Genomic DNA, 22,033 nt, shown 5'->3' with positions numbered 1-22,033 from the left:
TTGTCACAGTGGACACAATGATCAGGTATTTGTCACAGTGGACACAATGATCAGGTATTTGGATAAAATATTTCTTTATTATTATCGTTACTCATTGATTAACGTGAAAGTTTCCTTCTTTGTTTTAAATCTAGTGCCATACTTAGTGTAAGAAACAGTTAAAACATGAAGACATATCATTTAAGATGATCTCTTATGAGTAGACGGTCAGTGCATATCTTGGTTTATTTTTTATTTTTGCTATTGAGAGCTGATGATTTCCAACATTTGAACCTTGACTCAATCTGCATAACCGAATAAATAACAAAGAATAAATAACATCACCTTAGAAAAAATGATTAAAAAGTTATTTGACAAAGTAAACGTTCGTTGAAGTGGAACACCTTCTCAGCTAAGAATCACCCTCATTTGTAAATCAGTAGGCTTATAACGTTACAAGTATAGTTTTGATACTTGTGAACTGGTAAAACTAAATAAGCCCATTGTGTATCTTAATAGGAAACAATAAAAAAACCAAAATATTAAGAAAAACAACCAACCACTTTGTAGCAAGTACATAATATTAAGAAAAACAACCAATCAGTTTGTAGAAAGTACATAAAATATGTTTTAAATTTTTAAAACATTTACCAGACTAGGTTATTCTAATGTTTATAAAATGTGTCTATTACCAGTAAATTGATATAATTATGAATATTATATTGTAATGTTTATAAAATGTGGCTATTACCAGTAAATTGATATAATTATGAATATTATATTGTAATGTTTATAAAATGTGGCTATTACCAGTAAATTGATATAATTATGAATATTATTTGTAATGTTTATAAAATGTGGCTATTACCAGTAAATTGATATAATTATGTATATTATATTGTAATGTTTATAAAATGTGTCTATTACCAGTAAATTGATATAATAATGAATATTATATTCTAATGTTTATAAAATGTGGCTATTACCAGTAAATTGATATAATTATGAATATTATATTGTAATGTTTATAAAATGTGTCTATTACCAGTAAATTGATATAATAATGAATATTATATTCTAATGTTTATAAAATGTGGCTATTACCAGTAAATTGATATAATTATGAATATTATATTCTAATGTTTATAAAATGTGGCTATTACCAGTAAATTGATATAATTATGTATATTATATTGTAATGTTTATAAAATGTGGCTATTACCAGTAAATTGATATAATTATGTATATTATATTGTAATGTTTATAAAATGTGGCTATTACCAGTAAATTGATATAATTATGTATATTATTTGTAATGTTTATAAAATGTAGCTATTACCAGTAAATTGATATAATTATGTATATTATTTGTAATGTTTATAAAATGTGTCTATTACCAGTAAATTGATATAATAATGAATATTATATTGTAATGTTTATAAAATGTGGTTATTACCAGTAAATTGATATAATTATGAATATTATATTCTAATGTTTATAAAATGTGGCTATTACCAGTAAATTGATATAATTATGTATATTATATTGTAATGTTTATAAAATGTGGCTATTACCAGTAAATTGATATAATTATGTATATTATATTGTAATGTTTATAAAATGTAGCTATTACCAGTAAATTGATATAATTATGTATATTATTTGTAATGTTTATAAAATGTGGTTATTGCCAGTAAATTGATATAATTATGAATATTATATTCTAATGTTTATAAAATGTGGCTATTACCAGTAAATTGATATAATTATGTATATTATATTGTAATGTTTATAAAATGTGGCTATTACCAGTAAATTGATATAATTATGTTTCTTATATTGTAAGGTTTATAAAATGTGGTTATTACCAGTAAATTGATATAATTATGAATATTATATTCTAATGTTTATAAAATGTGGCTATTACCAGTAAATTGATATAATTATGTATATTATTTGTAATGTTTATAAAATGTGGCTATTACCAGTAAATTGATATAATTATGTATATTATTTGTAATGTTTATAAAATGTGGTTATTACCAGTAAGTTGATATAATTATGAATATTGTATTTTAATGTTTATAAAATGTGGCTATTACCAGTAAGTTGATATAATTATGTATATTATATTGTAATGTTTATAAAATGTGGCTATTACCAGTAAATTGATATAATTATGAATATTATATTCTAATGTTTATAAAATGTGGCTATTACCAGTAAATTGATATAATTATGTATATTATATTGTAATGTTTATAAAATGTGGCTATTACCAGTAAATTGATATAATTATGAATATTATTTGTAATGTTTATAAAATGTGGCTATTACCAGTAAATTGATATAATTATGTATATTATATTGTAATGTTTATAAAATGTGTCTATTACCAGTAAATTGATATAATAATGAATATTATATTCTAATGTTTATAAAATGTGGCTATTACCAGTAAATTGATATAATTATGAATATTATATTGTAATGTTTATAAAATGTGTCTATTACCAGTAAATTGATATAATAATGAATATTATATTCTAATGTTTATAAAATGTGGCTATTACCAGTAAATTGATATAATTATGAATATTATATTCTAATGTTTATAAAATGTGGCTATTACCAGTAAATTGATATAATTATGTATATTATATTGTAATGTTTATAAAATGTGGCTATTACCAGTAAATTGATATAATTATGTATATTATATTGTAATGTTTATAAAATGTGGCTATTACCAGTAAATTGATATAATTATGTATATTATTTGTAATGTTTATAAAATGTAGCTATTACCAGTAAATTGATATAATTATGTATATTATTTGTAATGTTTATAAAATGTGTCTATTACCAGTAAATTGATATAATAATGAATATTATATTGTAATGTTTATAAAATGTGGTTATTACCAGTAAATTGATATAATTATGAATATTATATTCTAATGTTTATAAAATGTGGCTATTACCAGTAAATTGATATAATTATGTATATTATATTGTAATGTTTATAAAATGTGGCTATTACCAGTAAATTGATATAATTATGTATATTATATTGTAATGTTTATAAAATGTAGCTATTACCAGTAAATTGATATAATTATGTATATTATTTGTAATGTTTATAAAATGTGGTTATTGCCAGTAAATTGATATAATTATGAATATTATATTCTAATGTTTATAAAATGTGGCTATTACCAGTAAATTGATATAATTATGTATATTATATTGTAATGTTTATAAAATGTGGCTATTACCAGTAAATTGATATAATTATGTTTCTTATATTGTAAGGTTTATAAAATGTGGTTATTACCAGTAAATTGATATAATTATGAATATTATATTCTAATGTTTATAAAATGTGGCTATTACCAGTAAATTGATATAATTATGTATATTATTTGTAATGTTTATAAAATGTGGCTATTACCAGTAAATTGATATAATTATGTATATTATTTGTAATGTTTATAAAATGTGGTTATTACCAGTAAGTTGATATAATTATGAATATTGTATTTTAATGTTTATAAAATGTGGCTATTACCAGTAAGTTGATATAATTATGTATATTATATTGTAATGTTTATAAAATGTGGCTATTACCAGTAAATTGATATAATTATGAATATTATATTCTAATGTTTATAAAATGTGGCTATTACCAGTAAATTGATATAATTATGTATATTATATTGTAATGTTTATAAAATGTGGCTATTACCAGTAAATTGATATAATTATGTATATTATATTGTAATGTTTATAAAATGTGGCTATTACCAGTAAATTGATATAATTATGTATATTATATTGTAATGTTTATAAAATGTGGTTATTACCAGTAAGTTGATATAATTATGAATATTGTATTTTAATGTTTATAAAATGTGGCTATTACCAGTAAATTGATATAATTATGTATATTATTTGTAATGTTTATAAAATGTGGTTATTACCAGTAAGTTGATATAATTATGAATATTGTATTTTAATGTTTATAAAATGTGGCTATTACCAGTAAGTTGATATAATTATGTATATTATATTGTAATGTTTATAAAATGTGGCTATTACCAGTAAATTGATATAATTATGAATATTATATTGTAATGTTTATAAAATGTGGCTATTACCAGTAAATTGATATAATTATGAATATTGTATTTTAATGTTTATAAAATGTGGCTATTACCAGTAAATTGATATAATTATGTATATTATATTGTAATGTTTATAAAATGTGGCTATTACCAGTAAATTGATATAATAATGAATATTATATTGTAATGTTTATAAAATGTGGCTATTACCAGTAAATTGATATAATTATGAATATTATATTGTAATGTTTATAAAATGTGGCTATTACCAGTAAATTGATATAATTATGAATATTGTATTTTAATGTTTATAAAATGTGGCTACAATTACTCCTTGTTTTAAACACATATGACAGTTTTATCCTAGTATTTATAATTTATTATGTGATTTTTAGATACATGAATACTTGTTCTGATATTGAAACCTCATAACGTTTTCAAAATTGGGCCTTCACAATTCTAGATAAAGCCTTGAGAAATTAAAAGCTTTTATTTAAACGAATAGCCTATTCCAGGATGTTCACATGTTCTTCGTCCGCGGGCTATAACTTCTTGCTTGTGCGAGTCTCACGTGAAAGATTATAAAAAAAGTTATTGAATTCTTTACTTTGACGCTATATATATATGTATAACATCTCTTAAATATCACAGTCTCTCGTACACACACACGAAGATCCAGGATACAAAGGTTTTTCACCCATTACTTCAGACGTTTTCCATTATGTTAGGCTTATGTTGAAGTCAATATGTTTGTTATTAAGGTTGGCTGCTGCTGGTGAGGAAACAATATTTGTAGTGATAACTGAAAAGTCTTATCGTTGTATTACCACCGAGGGACATGTTGAGGGAGTGAAAGTTGTAAAACCACATGTATATTTTGCGATAACTGAAAAGTCCTATCGTTGTATTACCAACGAGGGACATTTTGAGGCAGTGAAAGCTATAAAACCACATGTATATTTTCACTAATAAATAACTAACCTTCGTTCCGTTGTTCGTGAGTTAGTACAGAACGGAAGACGTTGTAAAAAATATGTAAAGGTAAATAAACGTCAATATCTGTGTGTATCTGCTTTATATAAATAAACGTCAATAAATGTGTGTTCCTGTTTCATACAAATAAAATCAATAAATGTGTGTTCCTGTTTCATATAAATAAACGTCAATATGTCGATCTATTTATTTCTTATAAATGAACATCAATACGTCTGTGTATCTGATCTACATAAAGAAACGGCAATATCTATTCCACATAAATAAACGTCAATACGTCTGTGTATCTTTTCCTTATACGTTTCTTGATCAATGAGCACCAAACTTGGCACAGTGATACAGGATGACATGAGGAAGATGACACAGGATGACATGAGGAAGATGATACAGGATGACATGAGGAAGATGATACAGGATGACATGAGGAAGATAATACAGGATGACATGAGGAAGATGATACAGGATGACATGAGGAAGGTGATACAGGATGACATGAGGAAGGCGATACAGGATGACATGAGGAAGATGATGGAGGGGATTAGACCACCATATAATTTCATATCTAATTTTGTAAATCACTTTTTATTACATTTATATATGTACAGTTTCTTTCAATAATATTCGCTCCTACCAATAACGTCACATTTCGATGAAATACGAATAATGCAAACAATGTTTTTAATAGACTTGTTTCTTTCCAAAACTTTAATGATTGAACTAACAATTGTTATGCCTGAAGAATGTGGAAAGTCAGCGAAACCTGCAAAGAAAATATACATATTGGAATTTGTTGATTGCAGTATTTAGTACCCTAAATCAGTACTGGGTGGCAGTAAATACTGCTGTGAGGTTTTTTGGAGTCTGCACAATGGATGGTATAATTGTTTCCTATTTTACCTGACAAAATTGCTCCAATTCTGACAAGTTCGTTGGAGATCATTACTGGACTCAATCCATAAATCTCACCATAATTTTTTTATTAGCTTCATTTAAGAATTTTGACTAGACCACTCCAGGAAATCCTCTTTAACCTCGTGCTTGTCGAGATGTGAATTTCCGACATATTTTTACATTATTAACTGATCCAAGCTGGTTTTCCTCTAGGATTTTTGTGTATTTGGCACCACTTATCATCCCCTCAATCTTGAGAACCTTCCCCATAACATAATGCTGCCACGACTTATCATCCCCTCAATCTTGAGAACCTTCCCCATAACATAATGCTGCCACCACTTATCATCCCCTCAATCCTGAGAACCTTCCCCATAACATAATGCTGCCACCACTTATCATTCCCTCAATCCTGAGAACCTTCCCCATAACATATATGCTGCCACTTATCATTCCTCAATCCTGAGAACCTTCCCCATAACATAATGCTGCCACCACTTATCATCCCTCAGTCCTGAGAACCTTCCCCATAACATAATGCTGCTACCACTTATCATCCCTCAATCCTGAGAACCTTCCCCATAACATGCTGCTACCACTTATCATCCCTCAGTCTGAGAACCTTCGCATAACATAATGCTACCACTTATCATCCCTCAATCTGAGAACCTTCCCCATAACATAATGCTGCTACCACTTATCGTTCCTCAATCTTGAGAACCTTCCCCATAACATAATGCTGCCACCACTTATCGTTCCTCAATCCTGAGAACCTTCCCCATAACATAATGCTTGCTACCACTTATCATCCCTCAATCCTGAGAACCTTCCCCATAACATAATGCTGCCACCACTTATCATCCCTCAGTCCTGAGAACCTTCCCCATGACATAATGCTTGCTACCACTTATCATCCCTCAATCCTGAGAACCTTCCGCATAACATAATGCTGCCACCACTTATCATCCCTCAATCCTGAGAACCTTCCCCATAACATAATGCTGCTACCACTTATCATTCCTCAATCTTGAGAACCTTCCCCATAACATAATGCTGCCACCACTTATCATTCCCTCAATCCTGAGAACCTTCCCCATAACATAATGCTGCCACCACTTATCGTTCCTCAATCCTGAGAACCTTCCCCATAACATAATGCTGCCACCACTTATCATTCCCTCAATCTTGAGAACCTTCCCCATAACATAATGCTGCCACCACTTATCATTCCCTCAATCCTGAGAACCTTCCCCATAACATAATGCTGCCACCACTTATCATCCCCTCAATCCTGAGAACCTTCCCCATAACATAATGCTGCCACCACTTATCATCCCCTCAATCCTGAGAACCTTCCCCATAACATAATGCTGCCACCACTTATCATTCCCTCAATCTTGAGAACCTTCCCCATAACATAATGCTGCCACCACTTATCATCCCCTCAATCCTGAGAACCTTCCGCATAACATAATGCTGCCACCAACATGATTACCACATGAGGTTTAAGCCTCAGTTGAAAGTTTCGTGAATGCTTAAACAGCAAAATCCTTGGAGAATGCTGTGTGGAGGGTGAATGACACTTTATTGATCATGACACTTTATTTTTGTTACACTGTCATTGTCTTAAGAAGGAAACAAAGAAGTACTGATTATTATCCTTTGTTACACAGGTGTTTTCATTTCACCTGTCCAACTGACGGTTACTCCAACTAGTTATAAATACTTTTTCTTACCTCTTTTGATATATGTTTTTTCTTGTGTTTTTTTTTTACAGTTTCATGCGTTAACACTTAATAATTACGTTTAAGTATTAACATCTTATTAGCGCAGTTTGGTTCAGCAAGCAGATGTTTAAATCCTATGGTATGAATGTTCTCCAGTAGAACAACAATGTCTTACAAACATACAACGCTAAAGTACAGGGCTCGATTCCTTCCAGTGGACAAAACAGATAATCTAATGTGGCTTTGCTCAAAACAAGCAACTTTATATCAGTATTACAATGTATTTGTTTGTGAGTTTCTTGTTAAATCCAATGTGTTATCTGCGCTATGCCCACGACGGGTATCGAAACCCGTTCTTCTTAACGTTAAAACTATCAGACAGGGTTAATGGAAAGGTTACAATAATCCTTAAGTACATTTTTGTTGTTATCAGAATCGTTTTACTGAATATTGGTCACCAATGTACGACCAGAATTGAACGGTTCGATTCATTGATGTACATAAAAGAAAAATAACACACGTTACTGCCTTACAAAATAACACTGATAACTCATAGAAGGATAAGTAGGTACACAGTTACAACAGTTTTTATCACTGCCTTATATTGATGTTAAATTAATTATATTTTTTATTAACAGGCTACATCGATACAACAGTTTGTATCACCCACTGCTTCATATTGATGTTGATTTAATTATATCTTCTATTAACAAGCTACATCGATAGAACAGTTTGTATCATTATTTTACATTCTTTTTAATTTAATTATATATCTTTTAACTGGCTTCATCAATACAACAGTTTGTATTACTACCTTATATTGATGCTAATTTAATTATATCTTCTATTAACAGGCTGCATAGTTACAACAGTTTGTATTAGTACCTTATATTGTTGTTAATTTAATTATATATTCTGTTATGAGACTGCTGTTGTTTTGTTGTTATTCCGCACAAAGCTACACAAAGGGCTATCTATGCTCTGCCCACCATGAGTATTGAAACCCGGTTTCTAATAGTATAAGTCCGCAGATATATCGTTGTGCTACTGATGGGATTAACAGGTTGTATGGTTACAACAGTTTATATGATTATCTTACATTATTGCTACACTAATTGTATCTTTTGATAACAGGAGGCAGATGTATACTTACAATAGCATGTATCATTATTTTATTTTGTTTTAAATTCAACAATATCTTTTGTTAACAAGTTGAATAGTCACAATAGTTTGTAGCATTATCTATATATATTGTCGTTTATCTAGATATGTTTCGGTCAAAAGTCTGCATAATCCCAATGTTTGTATTATTATTGTATACTGTTGAATTTGATTTTAAAAGTTTTTTTTTTAAAAGTTGCATGAATATAACAGTTGATATTATTTTCTTGTATTGTTGTTTATTTCATTATAACTTCTGTTAAGAGGTTTAGTAGTTATAACAGTTTTTACAAATATATTATATTGTTGTTAATCTAATTGCATTTGCTTTAAAAATATCATATGTATAATAGTTTGCATCATTATCTTACATTGCTTCTAATTTAATTATAATGTGTAATAAAAGTTGCATAATTACAGAGTAGTGTAAATAATTATCTTATATTGTTCTTAAATTAATTATGTTTCCCTTCAATAGGCTTTACAGTAAGAGAGATTTCCATAATTATCTTATATTGATTTTAATTTAGTTATATTCTTTGTAAATAGACTCCATATTTACAAGTTTGTATCATTTTTTCTATTCTGTTGTAACAATAGTTACAATAGTTTGTATTATTTTATTATATTGTTGTTAATTTAATTATGTGTTCTATTAAAAGGCTGCATAGTTACAGAAGTTGGCATCATTATCTAGTATCGTTTTAAAATTTGACTATATGTATATCTTCTGTTAAGATACTCTACAATTACAACAATTTTTATCATTATTATATATTGTTGTTTATATAACTATGTCTCCGGCTTAAAGGCTTCATAGTTGCAATAGTTTGTATTTTATTATCTGATATTGTTGTTAACTTAATAATATATTTTGCGTTAACAGTCACAACCTTTTGTATCATTGTTATATCTTATTGTTAATTTAATACTATGTTCTGTTAACTGACTAAATTGTAACAACAGTTCGTATCATTATTTTTAACTTAACTAATAACTTCTGTTAACACATTGCATAGTTAAAATAGTTTGTATCATTAACTTATATTCCTGTTAATTTCATTGTATTTTCTGTTAGCAAGCTGTATAGTTGCAATAGTTTGTATTTTATTATCTGATATTGTTAATTTAGTTATATCTTCTGTTAACAGACTTCATAGTTAAAACGCTTTTTTACCATAATCTTATATTTTTTTTAAATTTAATTATACCTTTTGTGTTAACAGACTGAATACTACTAATAATAGTTTGTATTATTATCTTATATTATTGTTAATTTAATTATATATTCTGTTAGTAGGTTGTGTTGTTACAACAGTTTGTGTCATTATGTTTTCTCATTGTGAATTCAATTATATAACTTTTGTTTATAGGTTACATAGTTACAATAATTTCTATCATTATGATATATTGTTATTAACAGAATTGTTAAACACTTTATATATGCAAAAAACGGCTCGTTTGGGTTGAGAAAATATTTTACATAGAAGAGCGAACAACGTTTCGACCTTCTTCGGTCATCGTCAGGTTCACAAAGAAAGAAAGAGGTAAGTCAAATAAACACAACATAATCATAGAAAACACTCAAATACTAAATAAAGAAACAAACATAAACAAACGAAAAATTAAAGAAGCCTTACTTATATAACAACTTAAACCAAAAATAAACCAAAACAAAGGAACACCTTTATACCCATATTAAAAATAATAAAATAAATAATATAAAATTATATATTCAAACATCTAACATCGGCCTCTACATTCCGACACTCAGTTACACAACTCCTTTCAAACATGTGGTCAGCTTCCGGTCAGTTACCTCTTTCTTTCTTTGTGAACCTGACGATGACCGAAGAAGGTCGAAACGTTGTTCGCTCTTCTCAACCCAAACGAGCCGTTTTCACATAAATATTTCTCTACAAGTGGGTGTTCTCGACATCACTGATTGTTAAACACTTTGTACCATCTTATATTATTGTTAATTGAGCTATATCTTCTGTTAACTAGTCATATAGTTAAAACACTTTGCCTTACTATTTTATAACATTATTAAATGAAGCATGTCTCTTTAACAGGCTGAGTAGTTTCAACAGTTCCTATGATTATCTTATATTGTTTTTAATTTAATTATATCTTCTGTTAACAGGCTTCAAAGTTACAACACTTTCTCAACATACTGTTATATTTTTGTTATCTTAATTATATGCTTTGTGTTAATAATTTAAACAGTTACAACAGTTTACGTCATTATATAAAACGGCTGTTGTGGAAAGCTTTATGTAGAGTAATCATTTTTACACACATGTTTATCTCTACAAGTGGGTTTTCTCGTCATCACGGGGTTTACATCATTATCTTACATTGATTTTAATATAGTTATACATTCCTTTAAGAATTTATACAGATACAATAGTCTTTATTATTATCTTATTTTGTACATAACTGAGTTATATCTTCCTCAAAAAGGTCCATAATTAGAATAGTTTAGGTAATAGCTTAAAATTGATGGATTTTCACTGAATTATGCCTTTTGTTAAGAAGCTTTATGCTTAAATAGTAAGTATAGTTGTATTATATTATTTTCAATTTAAATATATCTTCTTTTCAAATACAGCATAATTACAATAATTCTATTACGTTCTTATTGTTGTGAATTTAATTATGTTTTGTATCAACAGGTTGCATAGTTACAAACTTTGAATCATTATTTTGTATTGTTTTTAATTATATTACATCTTGTATTTAAAGACTACATATTTACAACTTCTGTTATCATTATGATATATTGTGGTTAGTTTAATTATATGCTCTGTTAAGAGGACACATTGTAACACCAGTTATTTTCATTATCTGAGTTTGTTGTTTATTTTAATATATATTCTGTTAACTGGTATCATAGTTACAATAGTTTGTATTATTATATGATTTAAAATTTATCTTGTGTTAAAATCTTGCACAATTACAAGAATTCTAGTATATTCTTTTAACAGACTGCATCACTGCAGTATTTCAACCCTTTAAGGAAAGTCAGAGAAAAGTTAAGTGGAGCAGATTAGTAAATAAATGGTGGCAACAGACTGACTAGGTGTATAGAAATAAGTATAAGAACCAGTATTGAAGAGAAAAAGGTTGTGATCCGAAAACATGCACAATATGAACGACCCCTCCCATTAATAGCAGCATCTCCCCAGAAAGGACTGTGTCCATTAAAGTCCCCCAGAATTAAAAGGGAAGGCGACAACTGTTCAAGAAGATCATCAAGGTATGAATATAGGAGACCAGGACACCAGGTTAAGAGAGAAAACAATGATGCTATGACACAAGGAAATACGAATGGCTTAAACAGTGTATCAAGTGGTAAAGAGATGGTAGGAACATGCTGATCAACCATCAGCGCCATTCCTCCATACATTCGTATAACACACATGTCCTTCTGATACAAATAAAACTGCCAAAAGATAGCTGTATCAGTAGGTTTCATTAAGGAAAGAAACACCAGACGATAGGAGCCAATCAAGACCTTAATGTAGCCCACATTAGCACAGTCTAAATCCACCTCTAGTAAGACCTGGTGGTTTGGACTAGCAAATTATGGGTCGACGGCTTAAATCCACCTCTCGTAAGACCTGGTGGTTTGGACTAGCAAATTATGGGTCGACGGTTTAAATCCACCACTAGTAAGACCTGGTGGTTTGGACTAGCAAATTATGGGTCGACGGTTTGAATCCACCACTAGTAAGACCTGGTGGTTTGGACTAGCATATTATGGGTCGACGGTTTAAATCCAGTCCCCAAACACACTAGTCTCTTCAGTCGTTGTAATTTGTCGCTCAGTCCCACTATTCATTTCATATTAAAGAATAACCCACTAGTTGACAATCGATTATATTAACTAGCTGATTTCCCTCTAGCCTATCTCTTCCTATTTGTGAACGACTAGTTCAGATAACTCTCTTGTAGCTTTGTGTGAAATTCATCTAAACTTACAAACTAACCAAATATTTCTCACAAGAGTGCTCACGGAATGCTGAGTAACAATATGTTCCCTGAACCTGTCTGACGGTGAAAGACAACGTTCTACTTCCTAATCCATTATTGTAAATCATTCAACAGTCTGTATTTCTCTAGATGGTTATTCCAGTTTTATGAACTTATAATGGTGTATTTGACTAAAACCAGAAACAACTCTTTAGTTCTGAAATAATTAAAAAAACATATAATCGTATGGTGAGCAACTGATTTTCCGGTTGGTTAATAATGAAGGTGCCAAATACATTTCCTTGTCTTTTGTAAACTATTTAACCAAAAATATAACGAACTAAAACAGAAAGACTTTATTTTATTACTCCACTTTGTGATATACTTAACCCTAAATCTGAGATAAAGCTAAAGTAGAAACAGGAACTACTTCTGACAGTCTGTAAATTTATGTATTTTGTTATTCCACTTTGTGATATACTTAACCCTAAACCTGAGATAAAGCTGAAGTAGAAACAGGAACTACTTCTGACAGTCTGTAAATTTATGTATTTTGTTAGTGTTCTTTGATTGTTGAAGAAGCACACAATAGGTGAATATCATAAAGTATTTATGTAGAATTTTCAAGCTTGTTTGTGAACTGTTATAGACATTCTATAACCTACATTATAGTAAAACAAATAAAGAAACTGCTGTTGATTATTATGAATTAACTAGAAGTGCGCAGCTAACTAGATATACATAAAAAAGGCTTCGAATATAACACATCGACAAAGATAACAGAGAAAATAGGCAGATAGACTGATTGAAATACAAATAAACAGAACGAAATAATGTAATAACATGAGATACAAATACACAGATAAAGTTGTCTTTAGATAAGTTAATAAATTACATGTACTAAATCAGGAAAGACTGAGACGAGATTAAATTAAGAAAAAGCAAACAGAAAGAGATCAAAGGAAAAGAAGAGAGAAACAAAAGGATGAATCTCAATGTACTGGATTTAATGTCAGTCTCTTCGGGCTGTTTAGATGTCAAGTTTGTGAAACATGTCACAGAAATAAATAACCCATCTGGCTGGGCAACAACTTTGTCTGAAGATATACGACATTTTCTATTATCAATCACATACGTAAGGTTACATTTAGTGATTTATTGTTGTGTTGTCGAGAAACACTTGCCCGAGGCACGTGCAGCGAAAGAAAAGTTTGGAAAATCACCAACGATACCATTAGTGTTTATTGAAATGCCAATCGATATTTTATTTTTTAAACTAAACTACTGCGGCACTACGTGCGTGTGTCTAACATATCTCGTTCACTTCTCCCTAGGGCTCAACAATATACGACAGATCGGAGACAATTGTTTCCAGAGGAATCACCTCATTGGCATAGAAACATACGCTTTTAAGGGGGCGAATTTTACTTTTGGCGGGAATATCTGACAGAAGTTTATTCCGGTAAATTTGTTTAACTCAAATACTTCAAATAGCGTAGTTTGACTGTCAAACTAGTGTAGTGTTTTGTTTTGTTTGTTTGTTTATGTCTTCTGTCACGGTTCACGAATCATAGATCACCTGCTTCAGTTGACAGAAAATATAAAGAAACAAAAAACACCTTAGGGCCTTGAGTGTGTTATATGAGTGACAGTCAAACTACATTACTCGAATAGAGTTGCTCAAGAGTTGACGTTGGAAGTTGTTGACCAACTCCTTTTATTCAAAGACCAAACTATTTAACTGTATTCACTTAGTTTGTTTATCTGTTAACTGTATTTACTTAGTTTGTTTATCTGTTAACTGTATTTACCCAGTTTGTTTATCTGTTAACTGTATTTACCTAGTTTTTTATCTGTTAACTGTATTTACTTAGTTTGTTTATCTGTTAACTGTATTTACTTAGCATTCAAATTAACAACTTAGCATTTTGTTTCCCAGTTTGTTTGGTTTCTATACTTTCTTTGGTAGACCTCTACGCTTGTGTCTCCATAACAGGCAATTGCTGTCCATTTGACAAAGTTTCATCAGTTTCTTTGCTTGTTGAATGTTTTAACTTAACGTTCAAACTACTTATTTAAAATTTTGTTTCCCTATTTACCAAGTTAGTTTATCTGTTGAACGTATCTATTTAACATTCAAACTAACAGCATAATATTTTTTTTTCCTGGTTTATTTCCCTAAAACAATTAATTTATGGCCTTTATCTTCAAATGTACCCCCCGCTAGTACAGCGGTATGTCTCCGGATTTATTAGGTTGAGGAATAATTCGTGAGCGTTTTTAAATAATTTCATTGAAGCATTACATGCAAGACTATACAATACTTCAATGCATGAACACATTACACCCAAAACATTTATTATGATACTTTATTTCATGTAATACCTAGGTATATAGTATGCATTGTTTTAAACGAAATTGCAAGAAATTAAATGCGAAAAGCAGATGGTGTCGAAAATGCTCGATTTTGTCCACTTGACATTCCATTTAATGAGCTGAAAATGAAAGCAAAAATTAAAGACATATGAAAATCAAACACACCATCTATTAGAGCAAAAAATTATCTACCAAATGACATGAAATATTTTGTGAAAGCGTTTCATTTATGAATATATTTTTTTAACTTGAAAAAACGCTCACAAATTATTCCTCAACCCAATACAACGCTAAAATCAGGGGTTCGATTCCTCTCGGTGGGGTGAGCAGATAACCCAATGTGCTTTTGTTATAAGAAAAACACACATCTTCCAATGCTTCTATCAACCCCTTGTACCTATTAATTAGCTCATCAGACTTACTCTTCACTATATTGTTAGGCCCTATGTGCACAATAAAAACTTCATTGTTACTAGTCCTCTTCATTATATGTCTTTCTCTGTGTGTTATGTCCTCCATCTTTGCCAAAGTATCACAATCTAACTCGTTTCTCCACTGACAATTCTATCCATATGCTGTGTGAAGGAACAACCTATAACTATAACATATTTAAATTCATAATGTATGTCCTCCTATATTCCCTTTACTTTCCCTCCCTCCAACAGTTTTACCATCTACATAACCCTAGGGTTGAGATCTGTCGTTCAATAGACTAGGATCTTTATAATAAAGTTTACTATTTTTTATCCTAAACTACCGTTTGTAACTTTCTGAATGTCAATGTTAATCTTAACTAATACGTCCTTTACATCTGAGTTCCTTTTGAAGTCCTACTATCATTTCCTTCAGTTTATACTTTTATTTATTCATTTCCTCAACATTAGTTAGAATAGCCTTCAAGTTTTTTTTCCAACCTACAAATTATACATATATATTATCACTATTGGCTTCCTTAAAGTGTTAAATAGTCCAGAGTTATTAAATAAAACTCGTTCATTACACCTATCGCACCTAACAAACTTGGAACACTTAATTCAAATTTAGTCTTAGCCGTTGCAGAATTAAAATAAACACTCGATACTCTGATTAAATACCAGTAGCCTATTGGTAACACTTTTAAGCCTAAGTTTGACAATTAACTAGTGTTTACGCTGCATTTATAAAATAATGAATTTAATTTATCTTACAATTTCACTGCAAGTTTAATTATAATTAAGCCCAAATAACCGTTACGCATACTAAGCCTAATCTTACATTATTCTACACGTTACACTACTGAATTTTAAATTAAAAACTTACACTTATTGTTTGAGTCCACAATCTTACTAAATCTAGTTTTTGTATTAAATTCTAATTTCTGAAGATAATAATGGTAAAACCAAATAGTGTTCAAAAATCCACAATGTCATAAGAACATTCAACCTTGCTTAATAAATTTTTCCCCGCGTATTTAATTTCTTTATCTGTCAAATGTATTTACTTACAATTCAAACCACTTCACATTTCTCCAGGTTATTCAGTTTTTGTACCTGAATATGGTCGTTCTTCATCTATCTATTTATCTGATTAACATAGACTCGCTCTTTTGTGCTGTACATTTTATTAAACGTTTTATCAACTTCTATTCAGAATGTTAGTTATTCAGATCTCCGTCCGTTTGTTTTCTTTTATGTATGAATAAACTTTGCAAAACCACTCTGAATATGGGCACGACTTCTCTATAAGATCAAATGTGTTATCTCGCGTGGTAAATGTGATGACATCTTGTGTAGGGTTAGATGTGTTATAATGCATAAAAGACGTGATGACATCTTGTGTAGGGTTAGATGTGTTATAATGCATAAAAGACGTGATGACATCTTGTGTAGGGTTAGATGTGTTATAATGCGTAAAAGACGTAATGACACTAGATGTAAGGTCAAATACGTTATCGTGTCTTGATTTTTATATAAAGAGAAATACACCGTGTTGTATGAATGAGTCGTAGCTTTCATGTGACGTCAAATATTCTATAACGTGTGAGTGATTCGACGACATATCATATAATGTAAAATCTTTCATCACGCTCGAAAATGTAACATGATAACGTTTCATGTAAGGTTCAACATGTTAATTTAACAGCAAGTTTCAATGAACTGAGGAGTCCTGACGTCAGACTAAAAATTAGTATTAACATAAGCTAATTTCGTTCTCTTGGTTTCAACAAAGTGATTGTACCAACGTTCTAAGGCAGATATCGACAAATATTTTCAGTTCGAGAATCCAACCCAAAATTTCAGTAGCCCGGTGTACCTAACATAAATTCTCTACTGTTTGTACCGGGAAATAAATACTACGTACATTTATTTACTTTCACAGAAACGAGTGCATACTAACAATCACATGATACCAACAATCACTTGATAGCATTGTCTGAGGTAACTGCCTTTGGTTCCGTATCACTCTAAACATGAACATCGACTGATTGAATTCATCCAATGAAGAAGAACATGTCACGAAATTAGTAACGTCTTGTGAAACCGCAGTGTTTCATTCCTGAAAAAAACACGAAGAATCCACCATTAAAGTTCTCGAAACAGAGTTTGTCTTAGGAGTCAAAGAACACGCAAATAGTTCCTCACTTCCGAGAGTCCAGAACAGTTTGGATTTGAGCTGTTTAGCATGTTCTCCGGTGGAAGTATTGGGGTTTACAATGCTAGAACCAAACGTTGGATTCCCTTCGACAGACACAGCAGATAGCCCGAAATGGCTTTGTTATAAGAAAGTACATACGCCCACTCACACATTCTGTCTAGTTCATCCTTACGCACGAATATAATGCCAGAAAATACTAGGCGCCACGATGAAATGTTTAGTCGTCATGACAACCTGGCACCCAGGATTTGTCGAGGCCAGTTCTAGAATGTATAAATAGATATGGTTCGTAATTAAATAAATCTACTGTCTGTCAACGGCGACCGATTTTCTGGTTCCAGTTTCTTAACCCAGAAATATATCGAGAAAATGTACAGTTCAAACTAATGTTTTGTCACTTCATAAGTTATTATACGATGAATAATGATAAAGAATTGATTACTTTATATTTGTGGGTGAGTTTTATTACACAAGTGATTTACGCTTAAATTTAGCTTAATCACAGATTTTGAAAAGTATATCAAAATTACTTACCTTTTTGTCCGACTTGCGCACGGCTTCATAAATTTTCCAGGCCAGCTCGGGTCCAGCACTGCCTACTTGTTGACCCAGGTCATAATACTGAGTAATAGAATTGGCATCCGTGAGAGCAGAGGCTGAAGGCTTCGTCTTGGAGAACATGATGACCTCACGAGGCATGGTGTCTGATGCAGTAACAGAATTCGATCTGACCAAAATAGCAGATCAAACCTGAGAATAGAGCCTACAGGTAGCACAGACCCACTCTTAAAAACTGGCAGAAATGAAACGGACTACCTTCTTTCTACAGGTTATGTTATTACAGTGAACAGTTAGAGCGAAACTTTCAGTTTTTATAATCTGAACTATTTATAATGAGGTGTTGTTATCGCACTATGTCATCTCCGTAAACAGCAACTGTTTCTGTACTATTAATAACTTTACTTGCACTTTCCAACAGACTCTGCATGTACTCAGATTAACTTTCCTGCTTCTTTCCAACAGAGCATTTGTAACATGAATAACTTTCAATACGCACTAACAGAATCCAGACTTTACAAGAACTTACAGTTAGTTAATGTTTCCCTGGTGCCATTTTTAATATTAAACATTGAATAATTTTATGTGATGAACATTATCGAAATCTTAATTTGTTTTTAAACTACAGAAAATTAAGTATTACAGGTTTATAAAAATTAGGAGCAAGTAACTTCAAAAAATTTAAAACAGATAAGTTTTGTGAAATAGGAAAGAACTGAAGGACACGAGTCAGTATTTAAAACAGATAAGTTTTGTAAAATAGGAAAGAACTGAAGAACACGAGTCAGGATTTAAAACAGATAAGTTTTGTAAAATAGGAAAGAACTGAAGGACACGAGTCAGTATTTAAAACAGATAAGTTTTGTAAATAATAATAGGAAAGAACTGAAGGACACGAGTCAGAATTTAAAACAGATAAGTTTTGTGAAATAGGAAAGAACTAAAGGACACGAGTCAGTATTTAAAACAGATAAGTTTTGTAAAATAGGAAAGAACTGAAGGACACGAGTCAGTATTTAAAACAGATAAGTTTTGTAAAATAGGAAAGAACTGAAGGACACGAGTCAGTATTTAAAACAGATAAGTTTTGTGAAATAGGAAAGAACTAAAGGACACGAGTCAGTATTTAAAACAGATAAGTTTTGTAAAATAGGAAAGAACTGAAGGACACGAGTCAGTATTTAAAACAGATAAGTTTTGTAAAATAGGAAAGAACTGAAGGACACGAGTCAGTAGTTAAAACTGATAAGTTTTGTGAAATAGGAAAGAACTGAAGAACACGAGTCAGTAAATAAAAGCAGATCTATTAAAGTCTAAGTAAGAATTAATTTCGCGAAGTAACTTCTAAAACCCATTTATTTTCTCGAACAAACCATGATACGAACAACCACGCTTTTATACGTAATTGAACTGTGTTGTTATAATTTTAAAGTCAGAAATCATATTTCCATACTGGGAATAACAGAAACAACCACAACCATCTTATAATACCAAATACATTATGAACAACTGTACTGCAATCATACAAATAACACAAAACAGGTCGTTAAACATTTGATAATACCTAAAATGTCATGAACATTTGTTCTGTAATGTCAGTGTACTCTTCAACATTGTGTCCATAGCTCGCGAATAGACTAGTACTTTACTTCACCACAACAGTTAGTCTGCAATTTAAATTTCTTCTGTCAGCAGAGAATGTGTTTTGTTGTTTTTAAGGAGACAGATAAAGATTCTGGAACAACACTTTCGAAGGCTAGATGAACCCACAGGACACGTCTTTCTGTAAGATAAAATGAAGGTTTATTTTATTCAACAACTACATATTTTACACAACTTCTATACTTAAAATTAAACAAGAAAAATGACAAATTAAGAGTTTAATGTTTTGATTTATTATTAAAGATAATAATGTGACAGATTGCTGTTAGGTTAAGTTAGCCTAAATCTGACCTAAGTAACATTATCTTCTCAAAAAATACGCACACACCATCATGAACTACAGCATTCTTAGTTTCAGATCAAAAGTAACACAGCACGAAATAACCCAATTCCTTTTTTATATAAATGTTTTTGTACTATTTTGCAGCTGTTATATTGTTAATAAAGTTGTTGACCTACGTGGTTCTGCCACCACAGCCTGCAAAAGTATATAAATATGTTTTATTTGGAATATTCACGTATCATTTGAATAAATGTTTTATTCGAACTCTGTATTCGGCCTTACACTTACGTATCTCAATAAGGGTCAAATTAGGCTAAATAATTTCAACCTCCAGTTAAAGTAAATACAAGTTCAGATTTTAATAAAGCAATGTAGTTGGAACTGACATAAAACCAGTCACTCTGTGAAGTTCCTACATTGTTTGGAAGTGTTTGTTTACTTACAAGAATTTTCTGATAAAATGCTTTTTTATAGGAGCCATATAGCTCCGACAGCTAGAATTAATTAAAAGTTTTCGAATATTAGAAATTTAGGTTTAGAGGAAATATTTATAAGTATAGAGTTTATAACAAAATAAAATGATTAGATTGAAAAAAGAATAATTTTAAATAAATGTATTATAATATGTTTCAGAAACTTGTGTAAGGTGTAATATAATAATAATACCAGTAATAAGACAGGTGACTTAACAGTAACAGATGTAATATAATAATACCAGTAATGAGACAGGTGACTTAACAGTAACATATGTAATATAATAATACCAGTAATGAGACAGGTGACTTAACAGTAACATATGTAATATAATAATACCATAATACCAGTAATAAGACAGGTGACTTAACAGTAACATATGTAATATAATAATAACACCAGTAATAAGACAGATGACTTAACAGTAACAGATGTAATATAATAATAATACCAGTAATAAGACAGGTGACTTAACAGTAACATATGTAATATAATAATAATACCAGTAATGAGACACGTGACTTAACAGTAACAGATGTAATATAATAATAATACCAGTAATGAGACAGGTGACTTAACAGTAACAGATGTAATAAATGATACCAGTAATGAGACAGGTGACTTAACAGTAGCAGATGTAATAAATGATACCAGTAATGAGACAGGTGACTTAACAGTAACAGATGTAATATAATAATACCAGTAATAAGACAGGTGACTTAACAGTAACAGCTGTAATATAATAATACCAGTAATAAGACAGGTGACTTAACAGTAACAGATGTAATATAATGATACCAGTAATAAGACAGGTGACTTAACAGTAACAGATGTAATATAATGATACCAGTAATGAGACAGGTGACTTAACAGTAACAGATGTAATATAATGATACCAGTAATAAGACAGGTGACTTAACAGTAACAGATGTAATATAATGATACCAGTAATGAGACAGGTGACTTAACAGTAACAGATGTAATATAATAATACCAGTAATAAGACAGGTGACTTAACAGTAACAGAATCAAGTTGTATCTGATTAACTGTAATTCAACAGTTCAAGTTATCATTACACCAATAAATACTTAAATAAATTCCACCTGATCGTAGTGTAATAACAGTATCCAAAGTAATGTATTCTTGACATAACCTCCCGATCGTAGCGTAATGACAATATCTAAAGTAA

The 22,033-nt window shown here is 30.2% G+C and overlaps 3 protein-coding genes across 3 annotated transcripts in view; 1 reads left to right on the top strand and 2 right to left on the bottom strand.

Moving 5' to 3' along the window:
* Positions 1–20,201, bottom strand: part of LOC143227907 (SCY1-like protein 2) — a 42,351-nt gene extending 22,150 nt beyond the window's left edge. The window contains exons 1-2 of the mRNA XM_076459265.1: positions 19,989–20,201; positions 18,401–18,616 (exon numbers count right to left, since the gene is read on the bottom strand). Coding sequence (XP_076315380.1) covers positions 18,401–18,565 — 165 coding nt within the window. The 5' untranslated portion in view covers positions 18,566–18,616; positions 19,989–20,201. The remainder of the gene's footprint in view (positions 1–18,400; positions 18,617–19,988) is intronic.
* The window catches only part of LOC143230112 (SCY1-like protein 2), a 457,312-nt gene that overhangs the window by 160,593 nt on the left and 274,686 nt on the right, over positions 1–22,033 (top strand). The gene's annotated exons all lie outside the window — the stretch shown is intronic.
* Positions 1–22,033, bottom strand: part of LOC143228453 (SCY1-like protein 2) — a 196,509-nt gene that overhangs the window by 92,658 nt on the left and 81,818 nt on the right. The gene's annotated exons all lie outside the window — the stretch shown is intronic.

Source organism: Tachypleus tridentatus, chromosome 10, assembly GCF_004210375.1.
Source record: "Tachypleus tridentatus isolate NWPU-2018 chromosome 10, ASM421037v1, whole genome shotgun sequence".
In the NCBI taxonomy this organism is placed as follows: domain Eukaryota; kingdom Metazoa; phylum Arthropoda; class Merostomata; order Xiphosura; family Limulidae; genus Tachypleus; species Tachypleus tridentatus.
This window is presented reverse-complemented; position numbering and strand designations above follow the sequence as displayed.